The sequence below is a fragment of the Oreochromis aureus genome, linkage group 11, assembly GCF_013358895.1.
Source record: "Oreochromis aureus strain Israel breed Guangdong linkage group 11, ZZ_aureus, whole genome shotgun sequence".
Taxonomy (NCBI): domain Eukaryota; kingdom Metazoa; phylum Chordata; class Actinopteri; order Cichliformes; family Cichlidae; genus Oreochromis; species Oreochromis aureus.
Genome location: NC_052952.1, coordinates 30554933 through 30574116, shown reverse-complemented (window position 1 = coordinate 30574116; position 19184 = coordinate 30554933). Strand labels below are relative to the sequence as shown.

General features: G+C 37.8%; 1 protein-coding gene across 1 annotated transcript in view; it reads left to right on the top strand.

Moving 5' to 3' along the window:
* The window catches only part of si:ch211-113g11.6 (uncharacterized protein LOC559008 homolog), a 37161-nt gene that overhangs the window by 6540 nt on the left and 11437 nt on the right, over window positions 1-19184 (top strand). The window contains exons 2-10 of the mRNA XM_031756668.2: window positions 4842-4981; window positions 7611-7673; window positions 10942-11037; window positions 11383-11488; window positions 15773-15880; window positions 16140-16279; window positions 17034-17212; window positions 17940-18048; window positions 18231-18441. Of these exons, the coding sequence (XP_031612528.1) occupies window positions 4842-4981; window positions 7611-7673; window positions 10942-11037; window positions 11383-11488; window positions 15773-15880; window positions 16140-16279; window positions 17034-17212; window positions 17940-18048; window positions 18231-18441 (1152 nt within the window). The remainder of the gene's footprint in view (window positions 1-4841; window positions 4982-7610; window positions 7674-10941; window positions 11038-11382; window positions 11489-15772; window positions 15881-16139; window positions 16280-17033; window positions 17213-17939; window positions 18049-18230; window positions 18442-19184) is intronic.

Below are 19184 nucleotides of genomic sequence, written 5' to 3'. Positions count from 1 at the left end.
CCATGTAACCAGGGTAAAAGTCATTATACAGAAACAGGAGAGGGAGGTTAGTATCCCAGATGCGACCTCGTCTGACCATCGGAAGAGGAATGACAGGAGGTTGTGACCAGCCCATCAACCAACAAGGGAAGGCCAAGTCTGAACGACGGCCTCTCCCCAAAGTTTTTACCAGTTAGATAGAACCACAATTCAATATATAATCCTGTGTAATAAGTTGGGCTTTCACTTTCAGGAAGTTGGCTACAGCTAACTGCTTGTAGACTGTGGTTTTCTGCCAGAGGGGGAATCCATGTACATGTTTAAGTATTTATCTGCTTGAGGCAAATAAATACTTAAAGACTGAATTGAGACTACATCCTACTTTTATCTCAGAAGAAAAGAATTCCTCAACAAGAGACGCAAATTGTACTTTAAATTATTTTAAGTATCATAGCAGCCTAAGTAACTGCTGCTTAAGTAATTTTCTGCATAATGGACGTTTCACTATTCAACCGACTTTATATATTACCTACAAAACTTATACAGTAATAATCACTTTTCTCCATTTATTATTGGAAATTACACATTGTTACGTACAATCAAAGGAGAGCATAGGCATCATCTGAGCATATAAACGATACTTACACTCAGAACAACCATGGAATTCACAAGTATTTTTTTCTTTTCAAGTTGGAAAACGTCTTTTACTTTGTGACTAAATGTCCAAAAACTTCCTCGGACTGTCAGCAGACCAAAACTTTCACTTTCTCAAGTGATTTCCACCTGTACAGACAAAAACATAAGATTTAGGTTTTTGGCACTCTTTAATACATTTTCCTCTTCAGCATTAAAACCAAAATGAATTATCTGTACTATGAAAGTTGGCCTAAATCCACTCTCCCACGACCATGAATTGAATAAGCAGTTATAGATGCAAAATAAATCTTTTTCACTATCATTTGAAGACCCAAAAAGTACAATGTACAATGCTAAAATCATACATTTTATTTTGGCTTCTACAAACAAGCCATTACTACTACACTTACTGGCCACTTCATTAGGTTCACCTTGCTAGTGACCGGCTGGGCCCCCGTTTTCCTTCAGAACTGCATTAATGATTTGTAGTATAGTTTTAACAAGGAAACATTCCTCAGATATTTGTTCACCATATTGGCATGATGGTATTACACAATTGCTACAGACTTGTCATCTCCACATCCATGATGCAAATATCCAATTCCACTACATCCAAAAGGCGCTTTATTGGATCAAGACTTGGTGGATGTCATTTGAATTCAATTCAATTCAATTCAATTTTATTTATACGACACAAATCACAACAACAGTCACCTCAAGGCGCTTTATATTGAAAGACAGACCCTGCAATGATACATACAAAGAAAAATCCACCAATTATGGAGCAAACACTTTGGCAACAGTGGGAAGGAGAAACTCCCTTTTAACAGGAAGAAACCTCCTGCAGAACCAGCCTCAGGGAGGGGCGGCCATCGGCTGGACCAGTTATGAAGAGAGAAGGAAGACAGGATAAAAGACAGTGAACTGATTTGAGATCATTTAATGTTTTAGATTTGGCAGTGTCTTCTCCCACTAGACACATCTGCACCAAGAAGGTATTTTCACACAGAGAGCTGCTGCTCACTGGATAGCTTCTCTCTTTTTTGGACCATTCTCAGTAAATACTAGAGTAGGCTGTGGTAAAATTCCAGTACATCAGAACAACTGTGCCCTAAGTCATTTAAATGACCTTTCTTACAGGGGATACATGTGCAAGTGATATGAAACTGCAACAATTTTAGAAGCTGTATTACAAAATTAATGTAAAAGACCAGACTTAAATATAACACCATAAGTCTTAGCGCTTCACATAATATGAACCCAATAAGTGGTTGTGTGGATAGTATGTGGTTAAGACTGGGACTTAAGCCTTGTTATTAGATGGGATGTGACATGTAATAAAAAATATTACATATTTTTATGATAATATTTAAAATATATATGTATATTTTTGTATATCAATCCAATACAGCAAAGAGAAGATTAACACATTCAGATCTGTGATGGTCACTGGTGTTGTGACTGGTTAAATCCATAAAACAGATGCGGCCAGTGTAAATATTATTTGTGATATGCTATTTTTTTTAAAAACACTTTAAAAACCTTAGAAACACTGGTCTGATGTGTTGTAATGTATGATTATATTTAAGGTCCAATTATTTATTTTTTTAACGAAGCAAAGACGTGTCCACAGTTTTAGCACTGTACTATCAGGGGAAACATTTTAGACCATTAGCTAAGGAAAACCACACTTACCTGACAACTGATAAAGCTGCTGTTCTGTTTCATGGTATTTTCAGATTATGCCACGTAATAATCAGGAGGAAAACCACTCTGAGAGATTAATTATTGTTTTAGATCTTCTACACTCTTTATTCTTGCCTTGTGGGGTGCAAAGTGACCTTCAACAACAACGGCTACGCTGCTGATAGGAAATGACATCATCTGACGGGTGGCTTTCATAAAAAAATAAAATAAAATAATAAAATTGTTGTGCTGAGTAGAGAAAGCTGGGTTTACTGAAACAGTGTCTCAGATGTAGACCGAAGGTTCCTAATTTTACATTTTTGGAAGTCCCCTTATTAGAGAAGAGGATTAGGGCCACTGCATGTGGTAAAGCTGTATTTGGGTGAACACCTTTAAAATTGTTTCTGATTATTTTTTTTAAATGTTTGCTTTTGTCCAATCCAAGAAGCTTAACAATTTTTTTCTGCTTTTGAAAACAGAGTGAAGTAACATAGCCTTAGGATCCCGCTTTGCTTCTGTTAACTGCTAAAGCAAATATTCATACAAATCTGTTGTGTTTTTTCAAATCTGCACGCTCTTATGTCTGCCTTAAGACTGTCACTGTGAAACTATACTCTAGTTTCTCTATAGGCCACTTCTTTGTATGTTTCTCACTTCCTTGTGAAGTACCAGGCTCATCAAGTAGATTACTGCCAATAAAAGCGGCCGCTGTTTCCATAGAAACTTGCCAGCAACCTGTATTGCTACCACTCACCAGTACTGCATCCTGGTTCCTGCTATCAAACTCGATGTCTTTTTCACTTCAGGGATAAAAAGAACATCTAGTCTCACAGATGCATTAATGGGGCATGATGGTTTTTGATGTAAAGCTTTCAGATGTTTTTCTGAAGTATCTTTTAATCAAATAAATGATGAAATGTGCTAATCAAATGAAAAAGGATGGCTGTATGAGATGTTTTATACGCTAATATTTTAGTTCCATAGCAATTATTATCAGACACAGCTTTTAAGAACTCCGGAAAATAATTTGGAGCGTTTCTTTATTTAAATTTGTCTTTTAACTAGTAGGTGGGGGTTTAATCTATTTCTAAACACAGGCACAGTTGCAGTGTAGGTAAGTGTGAGTCTGATTGGATCTGTGATTCAGAGATGCCCAAATGTACTTTTGATTCAACCAACAATCTGTGATAGGATTTGCCCACATGATTATTCTGGAGATTTTTGTGCTCCCACCAGATGCCCTTTTCCTCTGACACATAAGTAGGGTTGACTCACTGTTTAATGTAAAACCACAAAGGGCAGTAGTACTGGATCAAGTGTTTTGCTAAATCATAGCACAGACAGTACTTAAAAGTACTTAAATTACATTCTACTGAGGTTAGTTTACATATAGATTAAAAAAAAGGTTTAGGCTGGCTAATTCTGGATCATCTATAATAACTTCCTGATACCGAATTTTGCTTTCATGCATTGAGCTTTTGTTGCTGTTTTTGACCTTACAATAAAACATTTTCTATTGATTTCTTATGAATTGGAAACAGCTTTTAAAGTATGATTTGAAAAATCTACATTTCCTTACTTCTCCTTTTTATTCTTAATTATTTTGTAGTAGCTGTGGTATTTTAACAGTTCACAGGTAAAAAGACACACATAAGGAGGAAGGTCCAGAATTAAAAGTTGAATGTTTTCACACAAAAATCCAAGAAAAATATGAAATCAACCTTATAAGAGTTCTGCAAAGAAAACAGAAAGGGGAAGAAACTTTGAATGTGGCGTGGGTGTTTGTTTGGTTTGACTTTTTCAGAAACTGCTGATACAGTTGAATCTTTTTCTCTAGGGGTTTACAGAGAATGGTGTGAGGGAGAAAATATCCAGTGAACAGCAGTTTTATGGGAAAATTTCCTTGTTATTGTCTTGCTGTGGTCAGAGAAGAATGGTTAGACTGCTCAAAGCTGAAAGGAAAGTAACAGTAACTCAAGTAACAACTCATTACAGCCAAGGTATACAGACGAACATAATTAAATACACAATAAAGCAGACTGACAACAGCAGTAGCAGACCACACTGGTTTCCCTGTTCTCAGCTAAACCCAAAAACTGAGGCAACAAATTGGACAGGCTCACTAGAATTGGATGTTATTTCAAATTTGCCTCTTACCTCACTATTGTCTATCCCTTTATGACCACAGTGTACCCATATACGCCATGATGAATTAAGGCCTTCCTTTGAAGGTAAAAGGAAATACAATGGGTAAACAAGGGGTGCACAAAACTGTACTACTGAATGATAACCAAGCAAGAAAGGAGAGGAAATGATGGACAGCAGTAATAAGAATTCAAAAGCTTGACAGACATATTAATAGCAGTAGGAACGGATTTTATTAAAAACTGAAATGTTTGCTATTGTCCTTGTTTTTTCATCTATTACCACAGGGAGCATTTTAATTGTACATGTTAAAACATAAATTTTCATAATAAAAACAACAATGTACTCTGGCAAAGCTCTCATCTGTTGGCTCATCCCTTTTATTTGTCCCTCAGAGCCCTCCAGGTTCCATTTCAACAGACCAGAGAACTATATCAGCATGTACCACCAGGAAGGGAGTGACACCCTTTACGTAGGCGGCAAGGCAATGATCTACATGTTGACGTTCACAGACAGAGGGGTTCGCGACCTGCAGGTACTGTTTGCTTTTAGCTGATTTTTGTGACTTATACCCAGGTGATTAAATAAAGTGGTTCTTTTAGGATGGTGTATTATTATGTATATTTTATTTATCTATTTTATTTTAAATATGGAACTGTAAAGTAAATATAAATGATAAGACAAACTGCCACATAAATACTTCCAAACCTTGACGCTGTCCACCACCTTCATAAGCAACTTTAGCAACTGAGTTTGGACGTGATGTCCTTAAAAGTTGCATGACTCACAGCAGAATATTGATCTAAGTAGAGATTTAATTAGGCAGACTGATTCTAAATACCTCTATCCAGACCTTTAAGCCAAATGAAGAAACATTTTTTTTTCCACATCCAAAAATTAGAGACATTCTGCACCAGCTAGTGGGCAGCCTCCAGGTGTGAACAGGGAAGTCCATGTTATCACAGACCTGCCAGTCTACTCTGGATAGAATAGGAGTGAGCTATTAAATGTGTTTAGTCACTTTGGAACATTTTCTTTATACATCTACTTTAGCTGATAGTGAGCTTAACTTTGCATAAAGACTCAAGAAGTACAAAACAGGGCTGTCTGACTTTTTAATGATAAATTCTTAATGGACAACTGTTTATTTGTTCTTAAAATCACTGGTTTCAATTTTTTGGAATGAATAAAGGTCTAATTAATGAACCGCTTTACCAAAGTTGTCAGGAGGTGGTCACATTTAGGACATTATAGCATGGTACTAGTAAGCATTACATGATGTGTTTATCACGTTTCTTGGAAAATGCACTGTATTTGGCACTGGGAATTAAATGTAACCAGCATTTCTATACCTGCTGAAAATAGACACCCTGGAAACGTATTTTAATTCACAAAAGCCTCTTGCTTTTGAAAGTATGGCTAACCCTGTTACTGTTTGACATGAGCTGTGGGATGAAAACAAATATAGCTGCTATCCTGCTGTGAGGACGACACAGAGAGCCAAAGAGGGCAGAGAGAGAGATCGCTAGTCTGCTGCTGGCCCAGTAAAGCAAATCTAGTGAAGGCCAAGGCAGTTAGGTCAGGCATACATTAATTTCTTTCTATGAGGATAGAAAACATAATTCACTGAGCTAATAAGGTGAACACACTGTAGCCACGAGATTACACTGTGTGCACTACAGCATAAACACTGACTAGCCAAGCAAATTGAAATTGACTGTAAACTCAAATATGTAGTTTGCTAAATATAAATATGCCCTACTTTTTGGAATGATCGAAGGCTTATTTGGTGGTTGTGTCTCAGAGAAAGGTGATGCATTTGGCAATTAGGAGATGCTTTCAAGTGAGATGTTGTGTTCTTACTTTTACTTTCACAGTAAGTGACAGTTTGACAGGATAAGTTACTTGCAGTGCAGCTTAGAGGAGTTGTCACATCAGTGTGTAGAGAGAGAGAAGAGAGGACCCAAATGCAGGACTCGCAGGCTGGTGAAGGATGCGGACGGTGTTTATTACAAACACGAGATGAACAGAACATAAGACACTGACTGACTGACTGAGTGAGTGAATGAATGAATGAATGAATGAATGAATGAGCTGAACTGGAAGCACACAAGAGATTGATGATGACAAGACAATGAACAGAGGGAAACTGATGGCTTAAATACACTGATGATAAAAAAAAAACAGGTGAGAACACAGCTGAACTAAGTCTGACTAATAACACAGGAAGCAGAAATGAACATAATGCACACAGACAAAAGGCTAACACAATAAAACAGGAAACAGGGATGGAAAACCAAACGGTGACAAAGAGTATAGACAGAAGAAAATAAATGCCTAAGAGCATTATACATCAAATCTTGCTATCACTGACACAGAATGAAACAGTGGGGGATTGTTTATTGAGATTCAACACTTGTAGAGTCAGACATTTGTGGTAAAAGGTAAAAAAAAAAACAGTTATTTACTTTGCAATGAAGAACCAAAGTTTGTTTGACAGATATAATGCACAAGCAATTTTTTTTTCAAAAGGATGAATTTGTTATGCCACTTTACACTGTTCATTTGTGGAAGGACTGTCTCAGGTAAGAGTGGAGGAATTACGCTATACTGTCGGCTTCCGCACTATTCCTGGATTTTTCTGTAGAACGTAACTCCAAATTAGTCAGGGAATATTCACAAATCACCATGCATACCGGGAGGTGACTGTTGGTCATTTGTCCAATAAGGTTAGTATGACTTACACTGTACAGTAAGTGTAGCAATTGTAAATTGTTCAAATTAATGCATATAAAATATGCACTGGTATCATTTTAGATGGTCCACAACTTGTCAATTCAAAGCAGAGAATTGAGCTTCAACATTTTCATTGTTGTAAAACAGTGTAAGACAGTGTCTTTTACCCTGAGAATGTTCCTTTCAAATTCATGGCCATTTCTGTAGGGCTGTTGAAGGATATTCTGTGAAAATGTGGAAGCAAGGTAAACGAGGACTCCAAAGTGAAGCTGTCAAATAAGAAATTGACTCTTGAAGGCACTGAAAAGCCATAGTGTCGTATAATATTGTGTGTATTGTATTTTAGAAGCTGCAGCAAGCTCAGTGCATGCTGAAACAGAGAAGTGTGAAGTAAGTTGGCACAAACTAAACAATCACTCCTCCCACAGATCCCAGCGGTATCGGATCAGACTGCAATTGATACCTGCAAGGCAGAGGCTGCGCCACTCGAGGTAGAAAGTCTTCTTCACCGTCAGCACCTTCATCACTTCAGTAACCCCCTTCATCCATAATTGATACCATCCTCTTTCTTATTACCATCATCATTATCATCATCTGGAGCAAGGTTGGTGTCCAAAGTCAGAATGTTCAGTTCTGACTGTTCAATTCAATTATTCGCATAAAGCTTATGTTAAATCTTAAGAACTTAAGACACCAAATAATTCAAATGAGCATTGTAAAAACATGCAGTAACAAACAACAGCATAGAAAATGATAATCCATGCAGATGAGATAAAATTACACAGGAGACACTGTCACCTCGATAAACAAACACTGTACAGCTGAGTGAGCAGTGGATAATTGCATTGAATAATTTGTGATTCCACAGAGAGAATGAGACAATAGCAGTATTAAAACAAAAAAAGTGGCAAGATAAATCTTCAATTGAGAGTTTAAATACTCTGTGAATAAGACACAGTAGCTTCCATTAAATACTGAGGGTCAAATTCTGCATTTGTTCAGTACAGCAAATAAGGGGATTATAAACCTTTAGTTGAATACTTACACCACCTACACCTACGAGCTTTCATTATGAAGGTAAAGTAAAAGGTCAACGTATAGTTTTGGGACTATGATGCCACAAGAGTCCATGTGCTGTACAAAGAAATAATTAAATTCCTGCTGCATGGAAGCACTATAATACCAGAGCAGACAGAGAAAGTCTCTCAATTCAATATTTTATGGAACAATAATTAAATAAGTTGTGAATTCAGTTCAATGCAGCTTTGTTTATAAAGTATAAATTCACAACACCGCTTATGAGCAACCACTTGTGACTGGTGAGAAGTAAGGTGCCATGCAGTGGTGGCATGCAAATGTTATGATGCTGAAAACGAGGAATGGAAAAGAAATGCTCAGTACTCACTGGAAGTCCCCAGAAGCCTGAGCCTACAGCAGCATAACTAAGGCCCCAGTCAAAGAGGTCTAGAGAGAGGCACCCACAAGCTGGGTGAAAACCCATTGCAACTAGTTGCAGGAGGTTACTGGCAGTCTCTGTGAAATCAACTGCTAAAGCCCCATTCACACAGGCCTATAGACCAATCAGTGACCCACTTGTAAGCGATCACTAGGGAAAAGAGTGTATTCCATAAGTGGTTGGTGATTGGTTGCTAGGGGTTGCTGGCAGTTGCTAGTTTAAAACTTGTCGCAAGGAGATATAAAGTGTTGAACCAAAAATGTCCTTGCACTTGCTTTGTGCAGTAGCAGATTGCTGCAGATGCCCTTACTATACATGGGAGAAGTTTACATGTCTGCAAACACTGCCAAATTACTCACCAGGTGGCAGTGAAACTGTGAAAAGCGTGACTCAAGCTAGAGACCTACTGGCTTCAAAAAGTTTTTGAAATGTGTTGGTTGCAGTGACAAGGCACACTGTTTAGTTTGAAGGCAAATGTGCTCCACTTCTGATTTCTTTAATGAAGCTGTAAGTGAAACTATAAGAAGCTTCACTATAGCCCAGAAAATAAATGGCCAATATTTACAGACAAGTCACTGTTTCCCATGCAAACCATTTGTGTCCGCAGCAATCTGCAAGCAACCAAAGAAATCACAACAAGGTTTTTGGTTCAGCACCCTCTTACATTCTTTCCCTAGATGATATAAATATAAGGTAGATTACAAATTCTATAGTGATTGCTCTGTGCAAAAATGCACTTCAGAATGTATCTGATGGTAACATTTAGTCGGCCTGGAATTCTACTAAAGCACAAAATTACCCTTCATGTCATAAGGCAAAAACCAGTAATAAAAAAATGTAGCTGAAGTTATGGCACAGAAGAAAGGGCAACCAGAGCTAAAGCTTACAGAAAGTCTGATAACAACATATGATGGAGAATGAAATACCCTGAGTCATGCAGCAAAACCTTGTCCCATGAAGGGGAATGAAGGACAAGAGACCACATTTTCAGTAATTCACAACCACTGAGTGTGTGGAAAACAAGTGAGATGAAGGTCGAAGGTTATCCGTAGGTAGCAGACTGAGTGTAATTTCACAGACTTGAATCTACCAAATCCAAGGACAGCCACTCATTCCATAAAGTAGTTTAATGATGTGATTTATGCCTCTGGAGGAGCTTTGTTAGTTCTGAAGAAATGACTCACTTCTCATCAGTTAGTATAGCATGGCTTGGGGACTCTGATATGTGAAGAATGGTTGGTATTTTACACAAAACTCCCTCTTGCTTGCTTACAAAATGCTTAACATCAGCTTCTACTGAGTGGAAAAGTGAAACTACAGAACAACGCATTGGTTTAAATTTGAGACTGACATCAAGTACCGGCCCGAAAGAACAACCAAGTTTTTGTTCCTCAAGAACAAAAACTTGCTTGTTCCTCCGCCAGATGGCTTATAGCATTTCAGGCGTATAACTTGACATTTAAACTCACTTACTTTGACTTCACTCCTGCATTTTAGCCTGAACAACTGAAAATCACTGCCCAAAGTAGTTCTCAGAAGAACAGAAACTTGCATACACTCAGTGAAAACCAAACATAAATAAATAAAGAAATGTCAGCCCACACTATTGCCTATCCGACCACCTACATATCCACCTACTCACATTCACACAAGCTCTGGCCCCGGTTTTTGGATTTTGCGATGCACCTTCACTGTCTCCAGAGACCCATTTGGATTTGTGATAGATTGCTTACGAAAAAAAATACACATCTCATATTTTATTAAACGCACATTCCAGAAACATCTATTAATTGTGAGTACTACTAGGAATATATTTTCATTTCCATCTAGCATTGGATTTGGGATAGGAGTCTGTTTTTTGTGCTTAGTAAACAAGTCATGCATATGGAATATTGCAGTGATGTACTGCAGGTCTAAGCCTCCTGAGTGCTGTCTGCCAAAAATGTTTGGTGCATGAATGGCTTCCAATTTTTCTTAAATCTCTTTCGGTAATCCACTCTTTCTCTCATAATCTGCCGTGTGTTGTGCTCTTGCTTTGTTTCTCAAGCCCTCTATTCCACGTTTGCCTCTTTCCCTGTTTGCTTTTTCAGTCCCTTGGTGTTTTTCTTGTTGTCTTTCTCCCTTTGTGCTGTACCTTTCTCTCTAATCTCCTTTTCACATTCTCTCCTGTTTTCCCTTTCTCATTTTAATCTGTAATCCCTCTACCAATCTGCACTTCTTTCCCATTTTCATCTTGCTTCTGAATCATTTTCTGCCTTTGTCTCTGTCTGTTTATCTGACTCATGTGCCTTTTTCTCTAACAGCTGGAGTGTGATAATTTCATCACGGTCATTCAGAAAGTAAATGACACATTCATAGTATGTGGGACAAATGCTGGAAACCCCAGGTGCTGGATGCTGGTAAGAGGTTTCTTTAAGTACGTGTGCTTCCCTTTGTACTGATGTGAGTGCTTCATTTAGAGTCTAAGTAATCCATGGATCAATTGTAATTAGAATTTATTTATCTTCTCTCTTATTTCCTCAGTTGGTTAGATTAGGGCTGGGAGTTTTTCTTTCCACAGAGGACATTTTCACTTCGTAATGAATATGTTACCCCATGGCTAAGTTGAAATGTTCTAAACTCTGTGTTGTAGTAGAAAGATAAGTGGATGGTGGGTGTAATACATTTAGACACAAAATGAAATGAATAGAGTTTAAAAAGCTGCACCTCCACTGGGCTTGACTGACTTTGCCTTCTTTCTGCAGGTTAATGACACAGTGCTGACTGATGTACAGGGTGCTGGGCAGATATCTTCAGCCTCTCACATATCACCGCAATTCCCTTCCCATAGGGCCATCAGCTTGCCTGCAGGTAACACAAAAAATACCTGCAGTACTGTAAGTTTATGTGTATGATAAGAGAGAAAAGAATACTGTTTTGATGCTAGCAAATGAAGGCACTACAATAAAATACGCCTGACAAAGCAGACTTTTGTTGTTGTCGGTAGACCCGATAGATCTCACCTATAGGCAGCATACAGCATACTGGCTTCCAATGTGCCTTAAGTGTTCAAACCAAAGGAGAGTTTGTTGTAGTTTTTAATGGTTTGATCTGAAGAGATTGACCCTCATCCACACCAGCAACAAAAAGAATATAATTTACAACTATAAGAATATTAGTACAGTGGTGGTAGCCATTAACTAAGATAAAAACTAAATCCACAATCCAAGCCTTAGCGCGTAGTTAGGATTTGTTGCTTATTTTCATTCTTTCTTTTATTTGGTTAAATCATAGCAAAGTCTTGGGATTCACTTAACACGGTTTACTATGATGAGCTTGGTTCAATTGCATCAACACAGAGAGTATAGGCAAAGGCTACAGGAGGCACAGGTGTTATATACCCCATGTATCTCACTAGAATACTACAATACCACCTATATTTTAAAGAGCAAAACTACATATGACATTTGTGAATTACTGAGCCCATAAGAGCATGTGACTTGACAATGGTGCAAAGGTAACAAAAATAATTTATATACCTGTAAAATAAAATACATCTTCAAATTTTGAAGGCAGTCAATTAATGATTCAGTAGAGGACTAGATGTTACAATCCTGGACAATGCATTGCTTTTAATGGAGAAAATCTTGAGGGACTGGCATTTAGTTTAGTGATGTAAAAAATCGATCCTGTTCAATTCATTTTACTGTCAGTATTCATGATAGAACTGGACACCAAACTAGCATCTTATGAAAGCAATCAAAGCTTAAAGTTAATTGTGCTGCAGAGAAGCCTGTAATCAGAATGAGACTGGATGATGATTACAGGTGTGATGGTTACCAACAGTGAAATACAGAAAAATTCATCTGCAAGCAGCGATAAGAGGGCAAGGGGTTCAACAGGGTTCAGTCACCATGGCAACTGATGGGATCTTGTTAAACGTGTGTCTGCAAGCACGTGATAAGAAAGAAAATGCATTTTTGTGTTTATTGCAACGTTTCCCAAGAAATCTCGAATGTCAGGGAACAGTGCTGCATCCGTAGACCAAGTTTGGTGCCAACACGTGAAACAGTTGCTGAAATTTGATCTCACTTTCTGTCTGGTAGCTTTGCTGCCAAATTTCATTGGCAGTAGGAAACAAATGGCTTTGAAAATGTTGAATCCATCTTATAACTTCACTGAGGCTTGGTCTAAAGATAATACAATCTGATTTTAGTAAAGATCTGAAGAATAAATGTGACCTGTTAATAATTACTGACATCCGGTAGCTATCCATGAAAATTCGATATAACTTACATCACAAGTTGACCTTGGGATTAATCATTTGGCCTTTGGGCATCTTGAGGCTTCTGGTTTCGAGAATAGAATAGAATATCCCTTTATTGTCATTGTACATGTACAACGAGATTGTGGGTTGTTTTGGCTTTTGTTTTGTTTTTTTAAAGTAGAATATCCTGGCTGTGACTGACATCTGATTTTAGAAATCAAACATTTACCTTGTATCTAAGCTCATCCGATATTTGGAAAAGATTTTTTCTGATATTTGGAAAAGCATTTTAAAATTTAAAAAGTTTTTCTTTTTTATAAAATGCTGCATGGAAAATAAAAGTATAGTATCAATTAAATCCATGCTTCTTGAGCCAAAGTTTTTCTTAAAAATGAGGCATGTGAATGAAAGGTTTGTCAACCTTGCATCAACTGGTGGCACTGCAGGACTGTTTTTTAAGCATAAAAACTGACCTGAGTGGCAAATAAAAATGATACCATACCACCTTTATTTGCAAATGCCTTTAAAACAACCACAACCACTAAGTGCTCTTCAGAAGAATAAATAAAAGATGTAATTAAAAAAAAAAACAATGACATACCAGCTCACATGAGGTATAAATTCAACTAATAAAGTGAATAAAAGACATAAAACATGAGAAGAACAGCAACAGCCATAAGAAAAGGTTAAAACAACTATGGGTATGCAACTTCACTGCTTATTCCCAGTGATCATTCTTTTGGGATAGTAATAAGAGAAGAAACTGGTAGTAATGACAAATTAATGTTATTGTTTTTTTCTCAAATCTCACTCAGTTCATTTTTGTAAGAGGGACACTGTTTCAGAACTCTTACTTTCTATTGCAAAGTGACAGCTTTGCCAAAGATCTTATTTTAGAACAAAGCCACCTTCAAATCTTTATATTAACTTTGCTCATTTGCGATAGGAGCAGCAGTGTGACACTTGTGAGCCTCTGACTCCCAGGAGCCATCTGTCTCTTATTATCAACCTCTATTCATGTAATGCAAATGAGTGAATGCTTTTATCTGAAGTACCTCGCAATGTTTTAAAGAGTCAGTGCTCTACAAGACTGATGTGTTTGCAGATTTTAAAAGCCTATGTGTTACTTTTCTAAAGCATATGGTGTCTGTATTCAATTTGGGTCCTCTGTTCAGTTTGCGCCATCAAAATGACGTAAATGCAAATAGGTTTGAAACTATTATTGTACTTTAAGAATGAATAATTACCATCTGGGTTAATTCCTTATTGTTCACATTTTAAATAGTTTCTTCAGCATAACACTTTTGAACAAAAATAAATCATGACTCATTTCTAATGACTCCAATCTAACAAGTACAGACCCACTTGTGCAACCACATAATGTATTATATAAAGCTTACTGTGCAATTTATCATTGTCACTATGTGCCAGTCATTAATAAAATGCTATATGTGGACAGCAGCCATAGGCCAGTATATTGGCTTTGAGGTTGTAAAAGTAAAACTAATTAGCCAGCCTTAGAATATATGTCATCCATTAATTAAAGAATTAATGATAAATCAATAAAGGAAGTAATGAAAGTATTACTTTAATAGATTAATGCCTCCAGCACTTAAAGTTGTTAAATGGTTTGTGTGTTTTTATCCATCACAGTTGAGCAACATAAGTCATTTCAATCAGTTTTATATAGTTAAGAGTAACGCTTAGTGGAAGGCAGTTGAATGAATAATGGCATTCACCACATGAATCACTTAATGAGTCTTACATACACAATAATACCTATAGCATTAAGGTGTACGTCAAAGAGGACACAAACACTAAAGCATTGATGTAGAGTGCCACATCTGACACCCTGAAAAGCTCATGTCTTCTTGCTACCACCAACTATGCTCAAAATGTTTCAAAATGGTTTGAAAATGGACAGTTTTATGAGTATTCTTGCACCTTAACAGATCATACAAAAGATTAAACATCCGCAGACCACTATTTTATTTATTGTTTTTCTCCAATTATCTAATCTCTGTCTAAAGCAGTGATGATGCCCTCTTAAGTGGCAACCCCAGTTAATATTTGGTGAAAATACAGATCTGCTAATGAACTGTAATGCTCTTCATTTGTATTTGTCCTAAATCAAAGGGAAATTTTGGTGATATAATTCACCCGTTTCATGAGACTGATTTACAAGACCTAAATGCCCCGCTTCATTCCCCAGCAAATAGAGCTCCTGGTTGTGTGGTTATTTGGGATCACATTAACATAATAGAGATGTTTCTAATTAAACCAACATTTCAATAGTCATACTGCTGGATGAGAGACACTATTTGTTAAACTGCACTCTTCAGAGGGATTGTTTGGAGAAACACTCAAATCAGTGAGAGGTCGCACTGCAGGATGCTCGTTCAGATTGGGATCGATTGTGGAAGCAACGAGCCGGCCCTTTGCTTGAGCTGAGCAGCATTCAAATAAAGATCAATCCTAATTAAGATGTTAGTGCCATGATTTCAAATGCTCCCCTCTGCATTGCTATGGAGACAGAGCTCTAAGTGGGGTTTCTAGGAACATGGTGATTGGTAGCTGCTCATCGGTGCTGTGAGCTATTCTGGCTTGATGTCTTCTTTGCTCTGGCTTTTCTTTCCCTCCCCTGTTTTTTTTTTTTTTATTTTGTCTTTGTCCCCCGATCCTCTTTTTTTCTCGACTCCCCTGCTTTCTGTTTAATGTTCTCTTCTCTGTATCTTCCTCAGTCACTCCTTTTCTTATGTCACTCCAATCTGTCTTCTTCTCCCCCTGAGCCTTGTACAAATCCATCAAGCTCGCAGTATGCCTTGTATTTTTTTTACCCACTGTTCACCCTCTCCTTTCTTGTCCATTTTTCTTCCTCGCTGTCTCAGATGGGAGTCTGTATTCTGCTATGTCGTCGGTAGAAGGTCATTCCGGCTCGATACGGCGTACGTTTGGCTCCCAGAAACTCCTGAAGTCAGAGAACGTTTGGCTGTTAAGTGAGTAGGAGGAGGGAAGTCACGCAGAAACCGTACAGGTTTAGACTAATGCATATGGAGATGGTGGGTGGTTCTGTCTGTAAATCATCTACTATTATTCCCTTGGGAAAAAATCATGTAGGTGTATTCGCTCTCAGAAATCTAACTACTGTGATTAACCATTTACACAGCTACTGATTCTCCCAATTTCTTTTTTTTCACTAATAAAATATGTTATTATGTGAAATAATAAAGTGTTGCTTATCTGGCTCATTATCAGATCCACAGTTTGCTGGAGCATCTATAATCCCCTCTTCAGAAAAATACAAGGAGGAAATCTACTTTTTCTTCAGTGAATTCAACAAGACAGCCAGAGTGGACGAGGAGCCATACAGGGCTCGCATAGGCCGAATATGCATGGTAAAAATCCTGCCGTTTTTGGAAATCTTCTGCTCTCCTATGTGATTCCTGACTGACCCACTCAATTGATTGTTAAATGAATTTCAAAGAAAAGAATCCTTAATGAAATTATTGATGGTCAAAGAAAAACATTGAGGCATTCATTGATTACTGTTGCGATTAGGTGTTAGGAAAGTGTGTCAAACTAGCACATCACAATAAGTCCTGACCAGTCTCTCTTTACTGAGCAGAAACTTTAGCTCAAAGGCTCAAAGACTCCTGCCAAGTGCTCAATAATTCATAATTTATATCCATATCCTTCCACAGACAGCTTTAGAATATTGTGGAGGTGACCTTTAGCAGAACTAGTCCACCCTTCTCCATCTGTTATCAGTTGGTGTGCATGTTCAGTTACAATAAACAGCATTAATGTGTTTGCTGACTGCTTGTTCAGTGGCTCTGTCTTGTGTCCCACTTTGCCGAATCCACATAATTCAGTTAGCAATTTGTTAGAGGGCAAGTTTTAAAAAGCTAGATTTGATGTGCCCACCTGTGTACTAAACTAGGTTACAGGACCAGCCTGTATATTCAAGCAAAATTACTCCCAAACTGACAGAGAGAAGAGAAAAGGATTGCTGGTGGCCCGGATTAGAGGACAATATTTTTGCAGAGGACAAAGATACTTTAATTTTGTTCTGGTTTCAGACCAAAATCAAAAAGGAAAAAAAAATCACCTTCAGGACATTGTTATGACCGTTTTTATTTATATTTCAAGGTTGATGAAGGGGGTGTCAAAACCCTGATGGCAGACTCTTGGACCACCTTCTTGAAGGCACGGGTGATGTGCGGTGCAGGAAACACTCAGCAACAGTACAACAACTTGAAGCAGGCAGTGGTGCTGACTGCTCAGGATAAAAGGGCTGGGGTTCTGTATGGCCTCTTTTCCAATGCATGGTGAGTATGAATTACCCGATCCAGCTTTTTTCTGATTCCAGATCTGGTATATCCCTCACTGTGAGGAAGAGATGGGAATTTATCTTTCACGTGTAGAGAAATATCAAGCTCAGTTTTCCCATCTTATAAAATAAAATGTAACAACTAAATTTCTACAATTAATATAATTACTTGAAATGTTGTATCTGTAATAGAATAGAATAGAATAGAATAGAATAATCCTTTAATTGTCCCACAAGGGGAATTTGGGTGTAACAGCAGCAAGAAAGACACATATACAAACAAACAGTACACAAGACACAGAACAGAAACATACACAATTTTTACATATTTACATCAAGGACAATGGTTACCAAAAACAGAGTACTGTACCATTATTAAATTAAATAAAATGAATACAGATAAGAGGCAAACCCAGGTTGTAGTGTGAATCGGTTGATAAAATAGTGCAAGTTACAGCGCTGATGTAAACCTCTATGTTTGTTGGGAGCAGTTTTGATTGTACAGTCTGACAGCTGCAGGGAGGAAGGACCTGCAGAAACGCTCCTTCATGCATCGAGGATGCAGCAGTCTGTCACTGAAGGAGCTCTGCAGTTCAGCAACATTTACATGCATGGGGTTAATACATTAACCTCAGACACAGACTCAAAATTCTTGTCTTCTACTTAAAAGCCACTTTCCATGCCTTTATTGTGGTTGTAATGACTCCTTCCTTGCTTTTGTTCAGGGGCAGAACAGTGATCTGTGCCTACTCCATTGAAGATATTGACCAGGCCTTCTCCACATCTAAACTGAAGGGCTACAGTGGTCAACTCACTGGCACACGCCCTGGGACTGTAAGTAAAACCTAACAAACCATCAATCCTGCTAATTTTTTAATTAAAGCCCAGTACAAAAAGTTTAATGAGTTAATTCATATTTTTAAATATAATTCAGGTGTTATTTTTAAAGGAATGAATCAATACAAAAAAAATGATTTGGAGTCCATCGGAATAGAGTACGTCACTTTTTCCCTTAGTGTCTCCGCAAAACCCCCGGAGCAGCGGAGAATCAAAACAATGTGAAAACTCTTGGGGTGATGAGATACCACCCAGAAATTGAGGATGTGATCCGGCCTGTTGGTGTGGCTCCACTTGACCTGCCCTCAGATGACCAAATCACACATACAGTGGCGGACATCGTACGGGCAGTCAACGATGAACACTACAGCGTTCTTTACCTTGGAACAGGTGTGTGTCTGAGTGTGTGTTTATGTACAAGCATATGTGCTTTGTGTTGTTAGCTGACAATGTCTCTTGTCATGTTAAAGTGTTTTGTTAGCCATCTGAAAGCAACTAATGAGTAACTATTTTCTGTTCTTTAGCTGCATTGTCCCCACATCAGTAGTATTTACGTTCACCTCTGCAGTCCTTTCCTTAAGAATTGTTTTTCTTTACAATATAATATTCTGCACTTCACTTCAGCTGGTCAGGGAAAAGCAAATACTGCTTCTGATGAGCAGCATTTGCATATTAGCCACTCTCTACTGTCCCAGTTCAACATGCAACACTAGATTAGAAACGAAAAACAAACACAGACTAAAATATGATTTTTTAAAAATCACAGCTAAGATATTCTTAAATTCTCTATACAAGCTGTGAATATTAAATGTGAAAAACTGACAAACTGTCAAAATATTTTCTTCTCAAAATCTAGTCAAACAATCCATAGCCTTCACAAGACTATTTCTATTTGATCAAAGCAGCAATTCTGAGCTGCTGGTGCCCATAGCAGTTACTGGAAAAATTGTGTTGTGCCTCAGGGAGATCGCTATGGCAACCATCACAAGTCTTATGCTCGTGTGTGCATGAGTGTCTCACCACTCTCAAGTTCACCAAAAGATGAGCGAGTGTCATCTTTCAAAGTGCAAATTGTGACTGCTGCAGTGTATATGTGCTTGTCATTCATAAAGCTTCTCTGGGCTGGTTATATT